The sequence below is a fragment of the Ceratotherium simum genome, chromosome 4 (assembly GCF_057802395.1).
Source record: "Ceratotherium simum simum isolate JZ-2026a chromosome 4, ASM5780239v1, whole genome shotgun sequence".
Taxonomy (NCBI): domain Eukaryota; kingdom Metazoa; phylum Chordata; class Mammalia; order Perissodactyla; family Rhinocerotidae; genus Ceratotherium; species Ceratotherium simum.
In genome coordinates this window covers 33,140,655-33,164,523 of record NC_141903.1, presented here as the reverse complement: position 1 = coordinate 33,164,523, position 23,869 = coordinate 33,140,655, and the positions used below count along the sequence as shown (strand labels likewise).

At 34.9% G+C, this 23,869-nt stretch overlaps 1 protein-coding gene across 6 annotated transcripts in view; it reads right to left on the bottom strand.

Annotated features, from left to right (window-relative positions):
- Positions 1–7,281: 7,281 nt before the first annotated feature.
- Positions 7,282–23,869, bottom strand: part of NR3C1 (nuclear receptor subfamily 3 group C member 1) — a 110,580-nt gene continuing 93,992 nt past the window's right edge. For all 6 annotated transcript variants that reach the window (XM_014794924.2, XM_087429617.1, XM_014794925.2 and 3 more), the window contains exons 7-9: positions 20,742–20,872; positions 10,541–10,698; positions 7,282–9,750 (exon numbers count right to left, since the gene is read on the bottom strand). In XM_014794924.2, coding sequence (XP_014650410.2) covers positions 9,598–9,750; positions 10,541–10,698; positions 20,742–20,872 — 442 coding nt within the window. In that variant the 3' untranslated portion in view covers positions 7,282–9,597. The remainder of the gene's footprint in view (positions 9,751–10,540; positions 10,699–20,741; positions 20,873–23,869) is intronic.

The window sequence follows — 23,869 nt, the reverse complement described above, 5'->3', positions numbered from 1 at the left end:
GAGGAAAGTATTCAGTCTTCTTCCATTAAGTATGATGCTAGCAGAAGGTGTTTTGTAGATACCGTTTATCAGGTTGAGGAAGTTCCCTTCTATTCCTAGTTTGCTCAGAGTTTGTTTTTAATTAGAAGTGTTGTATATTGGGTTTTGTCAGATACTTTGTCTGCATCTATGTGGATAATCATGTGTTTTTTTTTTTTTTTTTTTTTTTAGTTTTTCGCTATTCTGGATTACATTGGTTAATTTTGAAATGTAAATCCAACCCTGTATTCCTGGGGTAACTCCTTGGTCATGACATGTCATCCTTTTAATATATTGTTAGATTCTACTTGCTAAAGCTTTGTTTAGAATTTTTGCATCTATGGTATATTAGTCTGTAGTTTTCTTTTCTTGTAATTTTTGTCTAATTTTGGTTTCAGAGTAATGCTGGTCTCATAGAATGGATTAAGAAGTATTCCCTCGTCTTCAGTTTTTTTTTTTGGAAGAGTTTCTGTAGAATTGATATTATTTCTTCCTTAAATGTTTAGTAGAATTCACCAGTGAAACCTTCTGGACCTGGAGTTTTGTTTATGGAAAGGTTTTTAACTACAAATTTAATTTAACTAATAGATATAGGGCTATTTAGGTTATCTATTTCTTCTTTTTCAGAACATCTTTTTTGAGCTATAATTCAGATACCGTAAAATTTACTCATTTAAAATGTACAATTCAAAGGCTTTTTGTGTACTCAGAATTGTGCAACCATCAATAAAATTTAATTTTAGAACATTTTCATTACCCCCAAAAGAAGCCTAGTATCTATTAAGCAGTCACTCTTCAATATCCCCTCCTCCTCCCCCAGCCCCTGGAAACCACACATCTTTCCGTCTCTACAGATCTGCCTATTCTAGACATTTAATATAAATGGATTTATAAAATATGTGGTCTTTTGTGACTGGCTCCTTTCACTTAGTATAATATTTTCAAAGTTCATCCATGTTGTAGTATGTATCAGTACTTCATTCCTTTTTATTGCCAAATGATATTTCATTGTATGGCTATACCACATTTTATTTATCCATTTATGAGTTGATGGACATTTAGATTATTTCTACTTTTTAGGTATTATGAATAATGCTATGAATATTTGTGTATACATTTTTGTATGGACATATTTTCAATTCTCTTGGGTATATCTAAAAAAGATATTTATAATTTTGATTTTTAGCTCAGATTTTCCTCCCTCTCATTAATGCCAATTAATGAAATTTAGTTCATATTTATATGTATCAGTTACAGTGACAGCCTGGGGAAACTCTCCATGTAGGGTAAAAGATTAATAGGCTGGTTCCCTTTCTTTGTCAGTCTTTTTCCTCACTAGGAAAAATTCTGTACAAAAGACTTAGATGAAATCTATAACTTTCCTGCCTCTCCTTTGATCTTAATTGCCTTGGCACTGCTCTTCTCATGCTGTGAGATACTGGTTGGAAATGGAAGACCCTTTCTGAAAGAACGTTCATTGCCTGGGTGACCCCTGCTAAGGTCTGATAGTTGGGAATGTATGAGATAATGAAAATGCAGGCCAGTAACATAACTGCCTCCCCTAGCCCTATGTATGACCTTTATTAATAAGGATATGTGAGGTTGGAGATTTGTATGCAGTTCTTGTGTTCACATTGCTCTTTATCATTCACTTTGACTTTTTCTGTATGTTTTTGGGGAGAGCATTAAAAAAAAAAAATCCCCTTTTCTCTTAGATTTCCTTGAGGATTTAAAAAAAAACAGCTAACATGTCTTTAGCACTTGCTGTATGGTAAGACCTGAGCTAAGCAGCTTAAATATATTGTATCTCAGTTAATTCTCTCATTCTTTTAAGATGTTGGTATTCCATTTTTCAGATGTGGAAACAGGCCTAAAGTGACTAGAACTTTCCCAAAATCACAGACTTAGTAAATGACAGAAGTAAGACTTGAACCCAGATCTGTCTCATTATAAAGTTGTAACTACTAAAGTCTTAATAGTTATTAACAGTTAGTATTTGTGCCACACATTCTTTTGTATTTAAAATGAGCAGTTATGTGTATGCTGAGTTTTTTACTTGTCGTGTTAGTGATCTCTTTGCACATGGTTGCTATCTCAGGGTGAGTACAACATATAACTAATTAAATATTAGGGGGAAAATCTATTAATATTAAATGAGTAAGCCTTTGTCTGTGCTGCTAGACTTGAACTCATCCTTTAACACCCAGCACAAAGAAAATATCTTCTCATAGGCTTTCCTGGAAAACAGATGCACTTGCCTTTATGTTTACAAAGTACTTTGTGCTTGCCTCTGATACAGGTGAACAGCAATTTGCTTGTCTGCCTTATATATTCTTTTAAAATATTTATTTAAAAATATATTTATTGATATAATTTACATATCATAAAATTTACTGTTATGATTTTTATTAAATTTATTGATTTATTAAATTTATCAATTGTGCAACCATCATAATTCAGTTTTAGAACATTTCCATCTCCCCATAAAGTTCCCTCATGCCTATTTTCACTTAAGCCCTGATGCCATCCTCAGTCATAGGCAACCATCAGTCTGCTTTCTGTCTCTATAGATTTGCCTTTTCTGGACATCTTGTATAAGTGAAATCAAATTATATGTGGTCTTTTGTGTCTGAATTCTTTTACTTAGCATAATGTTTTTGAGGTTCATCCATATTATAGCATGCATTATTATCTCACCCTTTCTTATTGCTATATATTATTCTATTGTGTGGATGTGCCACATTTTGTTTATATGTTCATCCGTTGATGGACATTTGGGTTGTTTCCACTTCTTGGCTATTATGAATAATGCTGCTATGAACATTTGCATGCAAGTCATTGTGTACACACGTTTTCATTTCTTTTGAATAGATACATAGGAGTGGAATTGATGAGCCACGTGCCTCTCATCTTTGATTCCTTGAGGGCAGGAACCTCACCTTGAAGTTTTAGTATTGCCTTAGCAGTCTTTGAATTGGCTCATCTAGCATGCCTGTCACATAGTAGGTAGCGAAACTGATCAGGAGACATTTATGACATAGTCTCATGTTCTGTGAACCTTTGTTTGTTTTTTATGCACACTATTCCCCATTTCCCCCACTTGGAAAGACTATTTTGTCTCAATTCCTTGCAATCCTGGTAGACAATCCTAATGGTTTTGGATGACGTAGATTCTTATTTCCAGCATAGCCCCATGTACACTTAAAGACAGTAATTGTAGGACAATGCTACATTAACAGTAATAGAAAAGTTTATGGCTTATTTACATTGTGTACACATTATTACTCTATTGACTATTTCTGGTGAGGGTGTAGAAAATGAACAGTATAAATTGTCTCATTCAAGTGAGCTGGATAGAGTGAGGAAGGTTTTTTGGGTGTCTGATGTGGTCACAACATGAACTCTTTTGTTCTGAAATGAACGTGTCTGTACTCAAGTAAAGTAATGTTTCCCTACCAATGTATTGTTTAATTTTAACTGGAAATAGATGCCTGATATAAGAAGAGGAGGCGGGGTTCTTTCACCAAAGAAAAGGCTATAGAGTTACTAATGCTGTTAAGAACTACTTACTGCCAATTAAGAGAGATTAGTTGAAGATCTAAAAAAATATTCAACTAATGTAAATGTCTCAGTATTTTCAGCCTCTTTTCTACACTCAAAATCTGGTTCTTACTTTCCTTGCCAAACTAAGAACAAATTTTGACTTGCATCAGTTTTCATTTATAAACAGCTTTCTTCCTCAGTTTAAATGTAGCCTACATGCTACAAATCACTTGAAGAACGAAGTTTGTTGATTTCCCTGTGGCTATTGATGAGACAGGTTCCTTGTATATTTTGACAAACCAAAGGGTATTGTCATCTCTGGGCAGCTGCTGTTTTTCACCATCAACATCCCCAGAGGACAGGACACATGTTTTTAAGAGAAGGAAATATCATTGTTAAATGTCTAGGTCAGAACTGATATGGTAGCAAAAGGGATTAGATTAAAAGAGATCATGTCAAAAGGCCTGACACACAATGCTCAGTATAGGTTCATTTAATCTATGTTAGGAGTTTCATATTAATAATTTCTCAGTAGTGCTTAAGAGCATGGACTCTGGAGCCAGATGCCCATTTTTTGTTTAGGTCCTACTTAATCACTTCTAAGCTTTGTGATTCTAGGCAAGTTTCTCAATTCTTTAAGCCACAGTTTCCTCATATAAATGCAATGAGGTTAATAGTACTAATTTATAGTAGGACTTTATAGGGTTGCTAAACTTAAATGAGATAATATATTGAAACATGATGCCTGGCACATTGTAAGTGCTCAGTACATGTAAAACTTTAGTTTAATTTAAAAAGAGAAAAACAAAACCAGTTCGCTGGAAGGCTTGTAGACCAGAGACATATTCTCTGACATGATAAATGGCCTCATTACAGACACTTTGCATTCAAATTTCAATAAAATGGGAGTTAGCAGCTATGAACCAGTTGCTTAAACTTGGAGTCTGTTTCCTTTTTTATAAAATGGGAGTTAATATTGTCCTCAGCATTTCATTTCATTTCATTCATTCATTCATTGGATGAGACAACTGGTATAATGTACGTGAAGGTGTTCACAAATATGAGATTAATACTTGAATAGTAATAAGCAATAATGTGTATACATCCTGGTGCCACATCTGGTATTTATTTCTGCTTTATACCTGAAGACACTGGGAAAAGAGGTTATACACACTTTTCCAGTCACATACTCTTAAGTGACAAAGGGTAGTGATGGTATTTTTCTTATTCATAGTCTATCTTCAATATTTATCATATAGTAGGCAAGTAGTAAATAGTGCACATATGATGGATGAGGCAAACTTGGTTTTTAAATGATAATGCTTTTTTCTTAGTGATGGAGGTCATTTGTGGAGAAAAGAGTATTTTTGGAAAGTTTGTTTGTTAGATCATCCAATTCATAGATATGACCTGAACATAATATGTTTTTGGAAAATACTGAATAGGTTGTATAGCATAGCTGGTTTACCACGTTTCCCTCTTCTGGCTTTATTGTCTGTATTGTGCAACATTGCTATGATACTCACTAAATAGTGAGTTAGTTAGTAATAGTAATAGATACTCCCCTTTTCGGGGAGAAAGAGCTGATTTTAAACTAAGTAAGGTAAGAATTGTGACTGGATAATATTTGTTTACATAAAAATGTCATTTTTCATGATAAAGACAGTTATATTTGGAGAAGCCTTGGGAGCGAGTTCTTCCTTCCCTTAGTACCCTTTGCACTAGTTGGCACGTGACCATTTGAAGCATGGATGGGACAGTCTTTGGGTCTTTGGCACCAAGGTTAAGCTCATTTTGAATTTATGCCATATTAGCATGCTGACATTGCCACAGTAACATTTAAATATCCACTTTAGCATCCTAAGATTCCTGAAATGATAACTCTACCTTCAGTAGGTGGAGAAACAAAAAGTAGAAAAATTGGAACTGCACAAGTTCTACAAAAGCATGTTGGAGTCACATAATGAAAAAGCAGAGTTTTTATTATGATGTTTCTCCATATTTGGCATTGCTGTAAATGGCTAACTAACATTTACTGCCAATTCAGTACAAATGTGTGGTTTGGTAATACCAGAACAGCAAATTTAAATGAAAAAAGTTAAATGTTTCCACACAAGATTTTACAATCTGACATTTCACTGCGTAGGTAAAAAGACATTTTTTTTTTACTACAGATTATTATTCAGCATGAATAAAAAACTACAACTTTTATTTTTAAACAGGAGTCACTGGTTTTAATTTTTACACATTTTAAAATTACTGTGATAAAAAATAATGAAAAAGCTTCTTAATAATGCCATCCATACACAGTATAATATAGATTTGTCCCCATTATATAGCATTTGTTTAATATACAAAATAGAATATTGACACACTTGAATCTATATGTAGTTAAGCAAGTTATTTGAGGAGGGTATTTTCATACAGCCTTTCATCAGAAAATAAAATTCTTTCAGGCATTTTCTAGAGGGAAGCTAATCCTTTCCCGAAACCTGGTCACTAATCCTTAGTGGACCAGGCTGACTGATAATAGTCTGGAAAATGATGAAACTTCCATTCAAAGTGGTGAAAGCATCCTCCTTTCACTCTTATTTTCTCTTCCAACTAACTCTCAAACCAGGCACATAAAAACACATTTATCTACAGCTACAGTCTTTTGGGTGACCAACCAAGATCGAAATCTCACTGAGGGATGTCATGCTTCTTGAATTTAGTCAGATCAAAGTATAATATTGTTTATTCTATGGTGATGTAGTTTTAAGGTATTTAACAGAGAAGTAAAATGAAAAGACTTAATGATAATAGGTTGTATAGATAAGTAAAATTGGAATTGCACATCTTTCCCACCACTTATTTTGAAGTGAGGTTTGCTTTCCATTATATACATATCCAGAGCTCATCCTATGCTAATTATCAAGCTGTTTATAAGACATTAATCATGTTAGTTTTCCTTTTGAGGTGCTATTTTTTTTTTTCTTCTTCATTCAGGAGAAGGTGGGTGCTCTTTTAGGCTTCTCTCCCATAGTTTAGTTTTAGACAATGGGTATATGTGCCCCAAAAGAGCTTGTATAGTATTTCACAGCAAGGCCTAAAAACACGGAGAGGGTCACTTTTTTCCACCAGTAATTAAAAATACTTTTCAGGATTTGTTGTGAGTCACCTAGGCATGTCATCAACTCTCACTGAAGTTACTACAAACTTCTTAAATAGTTTGGGATGGCAAGATACCACATACATAGAAAATGAAGCGGCTTTCAAATAGCACCATATCTTTTTTCACTTAAATCCGTAATTATCTGTGAACATAATTAAGATACTTTTCTTCTTTCCCATGTATTCTAAAAGGGCACAGCTTATTCTTCCATTTAATATACAGCCTCCTATAGTTTTATGAATGTCAGCTGATTTCCTTTTAACAACAAAGTGCACATATTTTTTTTCACTGAGCTCTATTTTTTGGGAGCTGAAGTTGTTGGGACTAAAATAAGATTAATGTGTGATGTGCTTTCTGGTTTTAACCATATAAAAATTCCAAAAATGAACAATAATTTACCTTTCAGAAGCTCTTTTCGAAACTTAACACTGTCATTGATGATAATATTCAAGCAGTATTTCTTAGGCACCAAAAAGTTCACATCCTGCTGGGTTACAAACCATCTTAAAATACTTTGAGATCAATTTAAACCATTACAAAAGGAACATTCCCTTTTATAGAGAGCATTCAAAAAGCAAATGATTACATTTTTTATTAAATAATTTCTCCAAAATACTGAAAAATAACATAACATTCAAAAAGCATTCAAAGAAAACATAAACATGTCCTCATTTTGTTTGGAAATGAACTCTTGTAGGATAGAAAGGAATTAGTGTATTATTGGCAACCTATGAGATTCTGCACTATTTACATATTGCTGGTACCTCTATGCGTATTATTGCCAAACTTCTAAAGCCTCTGTTTTTATTAAACTGTTGGAGAGGCTGTATGTGAAAGTAACTCTGCTATGAGATGGTGCCTTTAAGCGTGTAAGCACCACCTTCTGTCCCCTGTTTACACACTTGAGCGCAAGGGGAGATTTAGTAAACTAAACCTGCGCTGACAGACTCACTGTTGTTGGAATGAGAATGGTGGTCATTCTGGGAGGCAGAGGATTACTTCCTCTGTGATCTGAATGGGACGGAGCCTCAGCAACCTTCACTGCACACAGGGCCAGTCTCCATCTCCCTCTTTCCCTAGAGCAAACCTGTTTGTTTGGTTTCTGAGACCATTGCTGCCTGTATGACTGCTTGCACAATATAAATCATATAGGTTATCCATCGACATTTCTTTGACCCCCTACAAAAAATATATAACATGTCGTGATAAAACAATCTCATCTAAAAATCATTCTTATTTTACACTATACAAGCTATTTTACAGTCATTTTAATAAATTGCATGTAAAGCTGCAGTAGCCCTTCCCTTCCCAGATTAGTGAATACCAATATGATATATATCTGAAACTATAACTAAATATAAAAATATATTAGAAGTTTCATATTTTTAATATTAGATTTTCAGTTTTCTATTACACAAATAATTTGGCCACCCTGAATAGAAATCAGATTTCTTGTGGCTTAGTAAATATAAGTTTGAGTTTACAGAAAGTTGGTAAGGTGCACACAGAAAGGGCTACTACAGCTTCTATTTTGTTTAAAATGATAATTCTCAACAGTGAGAAAGAGAAATTCACAAGGCTTTTGTTAAATTCTATGGCACACAAAGGGATGTGAGGGATGTGTAGTTTTACAAACATGGAAGTCTGACATACATTTCTAAATCACAGAAATCAGTAGCTGAGCTTTCCTGTACCACCAGGAAAGATAGACCAATTGGTGACAGATGGGAATGTGAAAATGGGTGTCTAGCCACTTTTGCCATATTAGAGATTGATTTTTTGGGTAAAGGTTAATGAGATGAAATTACTTGGTCTGATTAAAATCTCTCAGCTTGTTTCAGCTGATTATCTGGAATCATAACTTTTAAGAAGTTATACAAACTACAAAAGGTCCTGAAAGACAGTTAGTTTACCAACTTTTTTTTTGCCATCTAACCGTTGCAGAGATAGGGCATTAGATACAAACAGGGCCTCTTGGTAGTTTTTTTTTTTTTTTTTAATTAGTCTTTTGCAACCATCATCCACAGTTTACCCAGCAGGTTACTGGACTAGGTGCTCTACGCCAGTAAGGACGGTTAATTTGCACAACCTATATAATTCTCCACTGAAGCAGATATATACAAAATATGAGCATTTTTGAAAAGAATACTGGAGATTTGAGTCAATTTTTGTGGTCTTCTGATAGCTAAGTGCCATCAGATTAGAAGCACCGACCCATTTTCACACAGATTAATGTTTCGAGTTTATTTAGGAAAGCTATGAACTAGCTGCCCATCTTAAACAGCTGTACAATAACTTGAATACAAAAATTATATAAGAAAAAATGAGCAAGCGTAGTTCACTGAATATAAAGGAAATTGTTAAAACCAGACAGTAATAGCTATAAAAGGCACAACTTCCCTTTTCTGATATACACTTGTAAACTTTTTTCAGGTTTCCATGCATAAATGAAAAAAATGCTATCCTAACTGTACAGGGGAAAATACACCAACAAAAAGTCTAGAAAATTTTGTCCAGCTAACTGTGAAAAGTATGAGCAGAAAGTTTATCACACAGACTTCAGGCACTGGTGGTTTAGGTGCCATCCCTCTCTGACAGTGGAGAGCACCCCCACACATCCTTGTTTCTAATTTCCGGGATCCACCAACTATCACTTGCTACTTTTCCCATCACTGAAAAGTGATGGCTCAATTGCTTCTGTTGCCAAGTCTTGGCCCTCTAGAAACCACATGTAGTGCGTATTTAAAACAGAACAAAAACAAAAACTAGACAAAAACAAAAAAAAGTAAAACAACAAAACTGCTACAGGACAAACTGATTTTTTTGTACAATAAAAGCTATAAAATCAACTTTCTTTAAGGCAACCTTTCTTATTAAGGCAGTCACTTTTGATGAAACAGAAGTTTTTTGATATTTCCATTTGAATATTTTGGTATCTGATTGGTGATGATTTCAGCTAACATCTCTGGGAATTCAATACTCATGGTCTTATCCAAAAATGTCTGGAAGCAATAGTTAAGGAGATTTTCAACCACCTGCAAAAGAAGATATAGTAATGATTAGTCTTAAAACTTATCAGTAGGGACATCTCATGCTTGTTGGCCTCTAATTTCTTTTTTTTAAATATCTGATTATAATACACCAATCTCGGCCAGAATTCCCCAGGTGAAAAAGAAGTTTAGTTAAATAAAATGAGCACTCAGGTACCAAAGACATTTTGAATTCCTTAAATTGTATGTAGAATTATATGGAATTAGGTGTTTCATGATGACCTGTAGTACCATAATATATGAAGGACATACTCTAATTTAATGGATTAATCATATGAAACAAGCAAGTCTACCTTTTTAAAAATAGTGCTGTTAAATTCTGTACCAGCATCATGATGTTAATATGTACATGACTAGATGAAATGATATTTCATAATCTGCCTCAGGAAAAATGTGTGCCAAACTGAAGTTCACAATTTGAACTCAAACCATCACCAAAATCCACAAACAGAAAAAAAAAACCTATTGTATATAATTATATACACTAATCAGAACATACTTTATGTCCCAGAAAATTCTTGATATTTGAATTATTTTTTTTAAAGATTTTATTTATTTATTTTTTTCCCCCCAAAGCCCCAGTAGATAGTTGTATGTCATAGCTGCACATCCTTCTAGTTGCTGTACGTGGGACGGGGCCTCAGCATGGCGGGAGAAGCAGTGCATCGGTGCGCGCCCGGGGTCCGAACCCGGGCTGCCAGCAGCGGAGTGCACGCACTTAACCGCTAAGCCATGGGGCCGGCCCTTGATATTTGAATTTATGTTTGACACTTACCTCATGCATGGAGTCCAAGAGTTTTGTCAGTTGATAAAACCGCTGCCAGTTCTGACTGGAGTTTCCTTCCCTCTTGACAATGGCTTTTCCTAGCTCTTTGATGTAGGTCATTCTAATTTCATCAAACAGATCTTGGCTCTTCAAACCTTCCTTCGGAACTAAAAGGTTAAGATGTAATCAACGGAATTTTCTTGTGTAACTTTTCATTTATGCAAGTAGGTCATTTATTATTAACAGCAGACTTCATGACTTACATTGTCTATATACTAGTAATGCATTCTATTAAAATATAAACATTTTCAAAGGATCTTAAAACTACAGCCAAGAGAGACTACAAGATAATAGAAAATTGAAGGACTTAACCTTGGGTAAATCACTTTGTTTCTCACCTATAAAATGGAGCTGGTGATGACACCTTCTCCCTAGTTCACAAAGCTAGTTTGAAGACCAAGTGAATAATACAGTGACTGTCATTCTGCCCTTGAATTTTAATTCAGTATGGACATAGAAAGCTTTAACAACAGTGTTTATTGCACCAATTACATCTTGGAATCCATCTGTGATATGACCAGTCAGTCAGAACATAAAATCAGCATGCAATACATCTTATTAATCAATGTGTTAACATACTGAGCTGATATGATTCCAATCTAAAAAGAAACTTGATTTTTTTTTTCTTTGCTGAGGAGGATTCACTCTGAGCTATCATCTGTTGCCAATCTTCCTCTTTTTGCTTGAGGAAGATTTGCCCTGAGCTAACATCTGTGTCAGTCTTCCTCTATTTTTTTGTACGTGGTTCGCTGCCACAGCATGGCCACTGATGAGTGGTGTAGGTCCATGCCCAGGAGCTGAACCCAGGCTGCCAAAGCAGGGTGTGCCAAACTTAACCACTAGGCCATGGGGCCAGCCCCTGAAACTTGATTTTTTATGTAGCCTATAAATATGCCTTACTGGGGAGCAAATACCTGTCTACTTAGAAATACAGAAAATACCTCATGGATTCTGGATCATAAAATTGGTATAAAATCTTTTTTTATATTACTCCTCAAAAACTGATACTACTAAGGACGGAACAGAAGGTTAATCATGGTTTCACTTAATCTTGCAGAGATTATGACTTTTGTAGAGTGCTACATTTCTCAAAGTGTGCTCCTAGGAATTCGGGTTCTGTGTTAATGGTTAGGGAAAAAAGGTTTTGATAGTCAAAATTTAAGCAAAACTAAATGTTTAATACAAAGTTAGGCAGATTTCTGGTTTTTAGAACTTCTAGAGCTATAATTATGCACACTCCAGGGAGGGGAACACATTGTTTCCCAAACTTAACTTCACTTCTGGTGGCATCTTAGAAAATGCTGGAATAGAGGAAAAGCAGTAGATTTAGGAGCAAGAAATCTTAAAAAAATGCTTACTTGCCCTGTGGACTTGAGTATAACCTCCCTGAGTCTGTTTCCTTCTCTATCTTTCTCACTAGATTTAAAGAAAATTTTTTTTTTAATTTAGATATAATTGACATATAACATTCTATTAGTTTCAGGTGTATGACATAATTATTAGGTATTTGTATGTATTGCAAAATGATCACCACAATCTAAACATCCACCACCATACATTGTTACCAAAAACTTTTTTCTTGTGTTGAAAACTTTTAAGATTTACTCTCTTAGCAACTTTCAGATATACAATACAATACAACTATAGTCACCATGCTGTACATTATATCCCCATGACTTACTTATTTTATAGCTAGAAATTTGTACTTTTTAACCCCTGGCACCCATTCCCCCCCCCCCCCCCAACCACCAATCTGTTCTCTGTATCCATGAACTTGTTTTGTTTGTTTTTAGATTCCAAGTGAGGTCATATGGTATTTGTCTTTCTCTGATTTATTTCACTTAGCATAATGCCCTCAAGGTCCATCCATGTTGTTGCCAATGGCAAGATTTCCTTATTTTTTAGGGCTGAATAACATCCATTGTGTATATATACCACACACTTTCTTCATCCATTCATCCATTGATGGACACTTAGGTTTTCATATCTTGGCTGTTGTAAATAATTCTGCAGTAAACATGAGGGTGCATATATCTTTTCGAATTAGTGTTTTTGTTTTCTTCAGATAAATACCCAGCAGTGGAATTGCTGGATCCTATGGTAGTTCTATTTTTAATTGTTTGAGGATCCTCCTTACTGTTTTCCATAGCAGCTGCACCAATTTACATTTCCACCACCAGTGCACAACGGTTCCTTTCCCTTTTCTCCACACCCTCGCCAACACTTGTTATTTTTTGTCTTTTTGATAATATCCACAGGTGATATCACAATGAGGTGATATCTCATTGTGGTTTTGATTTCAGTTTCCCTGATAATTAGTGACATTGAGCATCTTTTTATGGTACCTGTTGGCCATCTGCATGTCTTCTTCGGAAAAATGTCTCTGCCCGTTTTTAAAAATTGAATTTTTTTTTGCTACTGAGTTACATGAATTCTTTATATATTTTGTATATTAACCACTCATCAGATATATGATTTGCAAATATTTTCTCCCACTGGGTAGGGCTGCCTTTTCATTTTGTTGATGGTTTCCTTTGCTGTGCAGAGCTTTTTAGTTTGTTGTAGTCCCATTTGTTTTTTGCTTTTATTGCCTTTGCTTTTGATGTCAGATCCAAAAAATCATTGCCAAGACTGATGTCAAGGAGCTACTACCTATGTTTTCTTCTGGGAGTTTTATGGTTTCAGGTCTTACGTTCAAGTCTTTGATCCATTTTGAGTTAATTTTTGTGTGTGGCGTGAGATAGTGGTCCAGTTTTATTCTTTTGCATGTAGCCGTCTAGTTTTCCCAACTCTATTTATTGAAGAGACTGTCCTTTCCCCATTGTATAGTGTTGGTTCCTTTGTTGTAAATTAAATTGACCATATATGCATGGGTTTATTTCTGGGCTCCCTATTCTGTTCTGTTGAACTATGTGGCTGTTTTTATGCCAATAGCATACTGTTTTGAGTAGCTTTGTGATATAGTTTGAAACCAGGGTGTATGATGCCTCTAGCTTTGTTCTTCTTTCTGAAGATTACTTTAGCTATTCTGAGTCTTTTATGGTTTTATACAAATTTTAGGATTGTTTGTTCTATTTCTGTGAAAAATGCCATTGGAATGTTGATAGGGATCACATTGAATCTGTAGATTGTTTTGGGTAGTATGGACATTTTAACAATATTAATTCTTCCAATCCATGAGCACAGAATATCCTTCCATTTATTTGTATCTTCTTCAATTTCTTTCATCAATGTCTTATAGTTTTCAGTGTACAGGTATTTCACCTCCTTGGTTAAATTTATTCCTAAGTATTTTATTCTTTCTGGTGCAATTGTAAATGGAATTGTTTTCTTAATTTCTCTTTCTTGTAGTTTATTATTAGTATATAGAAATGCAACAGATTTTTGTATATTGACTTTGTATCTCGCAACTTTACTGAATTTATTAGTTCTAACAATATTTTGGTGGAGTCTTTAGCATTTTCTATATATAATATCAGGTCATCTGCAAACAGTGACAGTTTTACTTATTCTTTTCCAATTTGGATGCTTTTTATTTTTTTTCTTGCCTTATTGCTGTGTCTAGGACTCCCAATATTATTTTGAATAAAAGTGGTGAGAGTAAGCATCCTTGTCTTGTTCCTGATCTTAGCGGAAAAGCTTTCGGCTTTTCACAGTTGAGTATGATGGGCTTGTCATATATGGCCTTTATTATGTTGAGGTACAGTCCCTCTATACTCACTTTGTTTAGAGTTTATCATAAATAGATGTTGAATTTTGTCAAATGCTCTGTCTGCATCTATTGAGATGATCATATGATTTTTATCTTTCATTTTGTTAATGTGGTGTATCACTCTCACTGAATTTAAGATTAGACCAAAGAACACGTATGAAAATGTTTTGATTCTATCAAGTAATACTTGGCACTTCTAAGATGTCAATATTAATGTGAAAATGAAGGCCATTTACTCAGGAGTGATGAGAGCTTACCATGTTAAAAATGGGTTAATTTCACATATTACTATATTACTGGTAATCTAATTATTGATAATATTTAAAATAATGATTGCTTATTTATAATTTTTTTCCTGATGGTTACCCTAATTCTAAAAATAATTATGGGAGAAGCCCTATTCAATATTTATATTTACAAGAATTTCATCTATCCTAAATTATTCCTAGTTATCTTTGTAGTTCCATGAATTTTTGCTTTATGTAGCTGGAGGCCATACATTTAGAATTATTTTCCTGGTGAGTAGAATGCTTTATGTAATGAGTATTTTAAAATATACAACTGGTTTTTTGCCTTTGAGTCTATTTGATAATAATATAGCTGCTTCAGCTTTCTTTTGGTTAAAGCAGCAGTCAGCAAACTTCAGCCCATGGCCCAATCCCACTGACAGCCTGTGTTTGTAAACAAAATTTTATTGTAACACAGCCATGCCTGTTCTCTTTAAGTATTATTGATGACTGTATTCATGCCATAAGGGGCAGAGTTGAGTAGCTGTGACAGACTGTATGCAAATCTGAAAATGTTTACCATCTGGCCCTTTACAGAAGGAGTTTGCCATCACTGAGTTGCACTATGCATAGTATATCCTTTTACTTTAGCCATTCAGTCTCTGTATCTATTTACAAGAGATATATTTAAATAATGTTGGATTGTTTTTTTAATCCTGTCTTGCATTTTTGGTATCTTTTTACCTTGGAGTCTTGGAGCATTTAGTCCATCTACATTTAACGAAATTGCTGATATATTTGAATTTATTTGTACCACTTATCTCTTACTTCCTCTTATCATGCCTTTGTTTATGCTTTTTTCCCCTCCTCTCATTTCTTTCATTCTTTTGGAGTATTTTTTCTTAGCATGGTCTCCTACCCCCACTCCCTGCAGTGGTTTTAGTAGTTTGTATAACTCTATTTATAGTTGTCATCCTTGAAATTTAAACACTTTTTCTTATCAAACTCTCCTTCTTGCTTATATGTAATTATTGTGTACTTTAGTTCTATTTTTTTAAACCCCCAAAGACATTATTACTGTTATTTTCTAGATTAAATGTTAGTTTAATGTTAGTACATGTTATCTACATATTTACCACCTTCTTTGTTCTCTTTTCCTTCTTAGAGATGGGATCATTTTCCCCTAGCCTCAGTATATCCTTTAATATTACAGTCATGTGTCCCTAATGACAGGAATATATTCTGAGAGATATGCATCATTAGGTGATTTCATCGTTGTGCAAGCATCAGAAAGTGTACTTACACAAACCTAGGTGACATAGCCTACTACACATGGGACCACTATACTATGGGACCACCATTGTATATGCAGTCTGTTGTTGACCGAAACGTCATTATGCGGCACATGACTGTACTTTATTGAGGATCTGTGTTCGCAAACTTTCTTTTCACCTTCATTTTTTTAAAAAAATATTCCATTGGTACATTTAGAGCATTTGAATTTAAAGCAATTGTTTGATATAATTGGATTAATAGCTACCATGTTTTTTAACTGTTTTCTACTCATTGCACTTGTTCTTGGTTTCCTTTTTAATCTTCTCTTTTTCTGCCTTCTCTAATTTTCATTGAGGATTTCATGATTCTATTTTCTCTTCTCTTGGTATATCAATTATTCTTTTTAAAATTGGTTTTCGTGGTTGCCCTAGAGTTCACAATATACATTTACAACTAATCTACACCTCCTTTCAGATAACTCTATACTACTTTATAGGTAGTGCAGGTTATCTTCAAACAGAGTATTTCCAATTCCTCCCTCCCATCCCTTTTAACATTGCTGTCATTCATTTCATTTATCCATGTTAAATCATCCACTATATTGTTGCTATTACTACCTTAAGCAGTTATCTATTAGATCAATTAGGAAGAAAAATGAAATTTTATCTTCATCTGTTCCTTCTCTAATGCTCTTCCTTTCTATATGTAGATCCACATTTCTGACCTGTTATCATCTTCCTTTCTTCAGAAGAACTTCTTTTAACATTTTATGCAAGGCAGGTATACTATGAGTTAATTCAGTTTTTGTTTGTCTGAGAAAGTCTGTCTGAGAAGGTCTATTTCACCTTCACTTCTGAATGATTATTTCACTGGATACAGAATTCTAGATTGGTGATTTTTTTTCTTTCAACACTAAATATTTCACTCCACTCCCTTCTTGCTTTCATGGTGTATGATTAGAATTCTAATGTAATTCTTATCCTTGTTCCTCTATAGGTAAGCTGTTATTTTCCTCTGGATTCTTCCAAGATTTCCTCTGTCTTCAGTTTTCTGCAGTTTGAGGAAAATGTGCCTAGGTGTAGATTTTTTGGTATTTATTTTTCTTGGTGTTTCTGAGCTTCCTGGATTTATGTTTTGGTGTCTGTCATTAATTTTGGGAAATTCTCAGCCATTATTACTTAAAATATTTTTTCCATTCCTTTCTCTCTTTTACTTCTAATATTCCCATTACTTGTATGTTATACCTTTTGTAATTGTCCCCACAGTTCTTGAATATGCTATTCCATTTTTTTCCTTCTTTTCTCTCTCTACATTTGAGTTTGGGAAGTTTCCGCTGATGTATCATTGAACTCAATGATTCTTTTCCTTGGCTGTGTCCAGTCTAATGATGAGCCTGTCAACAGCATTCTTTATTTCTGTTACAGTATTTTTAATTTCTAGAATTTCCTTTTGGTGCTTTCTTAGAGTTTCCACCTCTCTGCTTACATTACCCATGTTTTCTTGCATGTTTAGTTTTTCCATTAGAGCCCTTAACATATTAATTGTATTTATTTATTTATTTATTTAAATTTTCCCCCCCAAAGCCCCAGTAGATTGTCGTATGTCATAGCTGCACATCCTTCTAGTTGCTGTATGTGGGACTCGGCCTCAGCATGGCCGGAGAAGCAGTGCGTCGGTGCGCGCCCGGGATCCGAACCCGGGCTGCCAGCAGCAGAGCGCATGCACTTAACCGCTAAGCCACGGGGCCAGCCCATAATTGTATTTATTTTAAATTCCCTATCTGATAATTGCAACATCTGTGTCGTATCTTAAGTCTGATTCTGATGCTTGTTTGTCTCTTCAGACTATGTTTCTTTCCTGCCTTTTAGCATAACTTGTAGTTTTTTGCTAAAAGCTCGATATGCATATTAGAACTGAGGTAAGGAGGCTTTTAGTGTGAGGTTTTATGTTAATCTGGCTAGGAGCCGGGCTGTATTTAATATTTGCTGTAACTGTAGGTGTTAAGAGCTGCAGTTTCCTCATTTTTATTTTTTCCCCCTGTTGTCTTTGGGTTTCCCTAAGAACTCTTTCCTATATAGCTGTGTTCTGCAGCTCTTTCAGTTGTAATCCAGTTATTATACTGCTGAAATGGTGGTAAGGTATTGGGGATGTGGAGTGTTTTATACCTTTACTATTAAATTTCAGTTTTTTTAGTAGGCCTGAGTCCCTGGCTTGTGACCTTCAGAAGTGGTTCTGAACCTTTTTTTTTTCTTCTTCTTTCCCTGCCCCCTTCCCTGACATGAGATAGGAAGGTAGAGGGGGCTGGAATTTGCCGTTTCCCTCAGAGGGCCGAAACGTGAGGGGATCTTTCTCTCATCTTCAGCATAAGAACTTGGTGGGGCTTCTGGACGTAAACCTCAAGAAAGTGTGGGGGACAAACCTCCTAAGACTGGGTCCCCAGGAGTTTTTAACTCACAAGCTATTCCTCACTCAGTCTCCAGCAATTCACCAAAATTACCATAAGTGTTCCTACCAGTTACTGGCTCCAGTAGCTCCTCTGTTCCCAGTAAGCTGATCTTTGCTGTGCTTCTCTGTATTTGCTTTTTCTCCAGATTTTGAGGTGGTGGTTTGCCCTGTGACCCTAATTCTATAATGGATCTAAGAAAAGTCACTGATTTTTAGTTCAGCTTTTTCTTGTTGTGAGGATGGGAGTGATAACTTTCAAGTTGTTTACTTGTTAGCACTGAAACTGGAAGTCCACTTTCATTTTTCAATTTTTTCCCTTAGCATTTTGAAAAAAAATCATTCTACTTTCTTCAGTTGCTGCTGTTTGGTTAAATTGCCTCTCCTTTGAAGATCTTTTTTCTCTGCCTATTTGGTGATTTTCTTGTTAACCTTGTTAATCAGCTGGATTTTATTTATATGTTATGTGGAATTCAGTGAGGTGCCTGGATATGGGGTTTGGTGTCTTTAACAATTCTTCAAAGTTTTCAGCCATTATCTCTTTGTATGATATACTTTCCCTATTCTCTTTCACTTTTCATTTTGGATCTCTATTATGTCAGACAAGAGCTTTTTTTAAACTGTACTGTCAATGGTTTACTAATGTGTTAAGATAATGATCTACTATGCTGGTCACCACTGGTTGCAAGTGGCCTCATTCCTTTACCTCAGTGTACTATGCTGTACAAATGCTATTTTTTATGTTCCTTATGACAGGAGAAAGAGTTATGAAGCACTCTTGTAGATCTCCTCTCTCAGTCATGCCTCTTATCCTCTTGTTCATTTACATATATACATAATACACACACACACCCATATATACATTTTAAAAACTGCATTCTGGCTAATTTCTCCAAATATTTCAGTTTAAATGTGTCTAATGTGATTTTTAGATCCATCCTTTCTTTTTTTAATTTTACTTATTTCCAACCCTTGTCTTTAAACTTACTAAATATTTAATTTACCAGGTTCTGCAAATACCCTCTAAGAGAAAGCTAGCTTCAGAGTGCAGCTTACCTCTTTGGGTTCCTGCCTGCACTTAGTTTTTAATTTTTTTTCATCCAGCATTTTCAGTGTGAGGTTAAGGTACCTATTCCAGTATTCTACTAGAGTAGAAGTCTCATTATATCTTAAAGTATGTATTTTCACCCTCATGATTCTATTCCTTTTTTTAAAAAAGAACCAATGATATGTAATAGTTAAATTTACTTTTCCTTATCATCTACAATGAAAAAAATACATATAGCTCAGTGAATCTGGTATGTATAAAACTTAAACCATCATTTTTTACAAATAAGATTGGTTAGTATCTTGGCACCAACCTATACCTGGATATTATCAATCAAAATCATGATCAGAACTTGAACTGTTTACCCAAACAACATCAAGCTCACTTCTTTAACAAGTGTACTGCTATAGGTAACCTTAAAAAAAATCTCTAGCACTGATCTTTAGGTTTTTTAATGAGTTATGGAAAATTCTCTTACCTTGATTGAAATATTAATACTCCTTAAATCCATTAACATAAAACAACTTTTTGTAGAACAAAGATAGCATGAAAGCATTTAGATTGATGTGTGCTTTGGAAAAGCTTAAATAGGTATAGTCACGTGCAACATCTATAGCTTCAAGTTACTTGGCAACTTTGAAACCACAGTTGCTAATGGAATGAAGACCTTTTAAAAAATTGCAAATTCACTTTTTTAGTGAATGGCCTAAAGTTTGTAATACTAACTGGTTTGCAGACCTTCTTTTATTAGTTGTTGAAAATGCCACATTTTTACTAATATAGACAAGATACTTTGTATTTTTCAAAATCTTTGTAGTTTTACTGAGACTACTTTCAGCTAGCAAAAGCATTACAGTTTTGTATATCAGTAACTTTATCTAAACTTTCAAGATTTTTGTTTTATAAACTCTTGTTGCTGTTTTCAAGGTAGAAGACCTCTGTCCAAAAGTCCACTCCAATGCTGCATTAACCAAGCCTCTAAAAGTAATCAAGCACACCTTTTGTAGGATGCATCTTTTTCTCCCATAATTGCTTATATGCTGTAGTACTCGGTCTGACCAAGTAACAATGTAGTGGAGAAACAAAAATTATGCTAGTTGGCTTTCTTTCTCCATGTCTCCTAGAGTGGTGTTATCAAAGGTCACATGAAGGAAGGAGGAATTCTGTACACATTCCAGACCAACAGAGACCCCTGTGTGGCTAATATACCACTCTATTTCTCCATGACATCTATTTGTCTTATTAATCTTGGTATCATTGGCTGTGCCTTTCTAAAATTTTACATTTATGAAAATCTAAATTATCTGACTAGCAGGAAATAGTAGTAGACTTGGTATAATTATTAATGCTATGTATACAAATAAATCTTTGTTGCTAGACTTCTATATTTCATGCTTTTAACATATTTAAAAGTGAATTTTAGAAGTGAATAGGTGTTGTACCAACCTGAGGAGAGAAGCAGTAAGGTTTTCATGCAGAGATACTCTTCATAAGATACCTGAAGCCTGTTTAACTCAGAGGAAACATACAGCATATGTTTACATTGGTCATACATGCAGGGTAGAGTCATTCTCTGCCTGTGAAAGACAAATGTCATTGTTTGAGTTAGAAAGAAATAGTGCTTGTTCTCAAACATGTATATTTTTCTGTTTTATTTTGCAAAACTATGAACTCATAAAGGAAAACCTAACTATTGCTATTAATAACTAATTCCCTATAGCTCAGAGTTTTGGAAAATTTTCCTTAAACTTGTTCCCGGGTCTGGAGCATCTAAAGACACTACTGAACAACCTCATTTTACATTGGAGAAATTATTTTTCTATCATGCGTGCCATATCTTGTTTTTCTTAAATGTTTAGAATTTATTCCTACAGAACTTATTACCAGTTGCTCATTTGAATATGGCTAATTAGACAACACTGTTTTAGATACTACCCATTTAAAAATCAAAAGGTATTTTTTTTAGAGCATTCCATCCTAAAGACAACTATGTGTGATACTGTTTATAGTTATGCAGAGTATCAGAACCAGAATGACTCTAGGCTTTCTGATACCCAGAGTGTGCCTCTGACAGACATTATGTGACTGAATATTTTTCTAACTAAAGGTACCAAATGAATTCTCAATTCAGATTCTCAACAGTCATTATCATATCTACAATTTTCAAATAGGTCTCTAAAGTTTCCTAGCTTTTTAAATGACACTAAGTGCCTGAAGCTGTGCCTAGTTCATGGTTTTTAAAGATCTGTGGTTTTTTTTTTTTTTTTTTTTTTAGTTTCTGACAGAAAATGATCTGGGACTTAGGGAAAAAAAGGTTATTTTTCTGTACTGAAGATGTAGTTTATTTCTTAAATGATAAATCAAACATGAATTGTATACTGTCTAAGGTGATGACAGAGGAGCTCACATGACTCTCCAAATTTAAAATCTGCTCTTACCAAAGAGGCACCTTCCCAATCCCCTAATAGGAAGTAAGCATTCCTTTTCTGGGAGAAAGTTTTTCTCCTTTAGTTTCTGTACATGGCAATTTTGACAGTTACAGTGTAGTAGAGTAAAAATTCATTCTAGTTGGTGGTATAAAAAAAAATTTTTTTTCACAACATTCTGACCTAAGGACAACTGTGAGAGACTGTTTTACAGCTACACAGATGGTCAGAACCTGAATGTATACTTCATGACACCCAAAATCTGCCTATCACAGACACCAGAGCTGTATGGAAACACAGTGGGCCAAGAGAAAAAAGGAGAAGGAGGCCTGCCTATTTCATACACAGCAGCATAAAGACACAAGAATGGGAAGTAAAAATGCCCTCTTCAAAACTATTGTTCCTATAAGCCATCCATTCTCCAGTAGAGCTGAACACTGAGTAAAAATAATCCTTTAAACAATCTTCAAAAAGCACTCTTCTGTATCCCATAATTAAAATGAAACTGATGTAAATTTGTTGATAAAAAATTTCTGTAATTCATGTAAGGAATGTTGTGGCATAATCAGGTTATGCTGTGACTGTTTAAATCTAAATTGGAGTGCCTCCAAAATAAAAACCCTGATTTAGATTAATTTTATAAAAGAAGGATAAATTAGTTTTTCATATAAATTCTCTGTTCACAGTTTTAATCCCAATTAAATGACTTGAAATTGCTTTTTAGAAAGTGACTGTGCTTTTTAGAAAGTGACTGTAAATAGTAAACAGTGCCAGCATGATGTTTTTAACTAAGCATGGTTGGATTCTGAAATGAGCAACAAGTACTTAGAGATTTTAAATGTCTCTGAGTTTGCATATAAGCTACATATATTTATCAGTTAATTTAAAATTTGATGAAGCAACTTAAATCTTGTTAAATTGTGATGCAGTGGTTTGAACAGTCCTCTTTTGGGCAACAGACAGTCAAGGTGACTTCTTTCTCTGACACAGATACCTAAGAGTGTGTGTGTGTGGAGATCTGGTCTGGCCAAGCACATGGCAGTGCCTGCTAGCTAAGGGCAGAGATATGGCCCCTTCTTGGAATACAAAGAGATTGATTACAGCATGTATATTTCACATGCCTCTTGTCATATTGCTTCTCACTATGAAGCCTGGTCCTTTTCCTTCAGGTCTTATTCAGCTCAAATGACATCTCCTCCAAGCAGCCATTAGCCACCCTATCTCAAATAGACCTCTCTCTAGTAAAAACTGTATCATAATCTGAAATTATTTTATTTATTTGGTGGTGATCTGTGTCTCCCAACTAGAATGTAAGCAATAAAGGTCAGGAACCTTGTTTGTCTTGTTCTCTGCTATAGTTCTGTTTTTTTTTTTTTTTTTTTTTTAATAATTTTATTTATTTATTTTTTCCCCCAAAGCCCCAGTAGATAGTTGTATGTCATAGCTGCACATCCTTCTATTTGCTGTATGTGGGACACGGCCTCAGTATAGCCAGAGAAGCGGTGCGTCAGTGCGTGCCCGGGATCCGAACCCAGGCCGCCAGCAGCAGAGTGTGCGCGCTTAACTGCTAAGCCACGGGGCCGGCCCTATAGTTCTGTTCTAATACGTACCAGGCATATCAGGAGTGTGACGAGTATTTGTTGTTCCACTCTAATCCATTCTCTATCATGTTATCCTTTGTTTGAAACTCTCCACTGGCTTCTTCTTGCTTCTAGAATATGTCCTACAAGATTCTGCTTGACTTGGTCCCTGCCCACTTTTCTAAACTCATACAATATCCTCAGTGGCCTTCTCTCAATTCCTCACACATGCCAAGGTTGTTTCCGGCCTCTGCACTCATTTCCTCTGCCTGGAATGCCCTACCTTTCACACAGCTTGTTCTTTTGTACTATTTAGTGCTCAGCTATTTAGAGAGGTCTTTTATGGTCTCAAAATCTAAAATAGAGTAGCACATACCCCTCTCTCCTCCCCTCCGTCACACTATTATATCATGGCTTTCTGAAATAATTTTGGTCATTTATTTGATTTTCCCTATTAGAATGCTAGGGGCCTCATCTGGTGTGTTCACTATTATAGCTCAAGCTCCTAAAATAGTGTCTGGCATTTGGTAAGTACTCAAATATCATTGAATGAATACTGTGCTGGAAA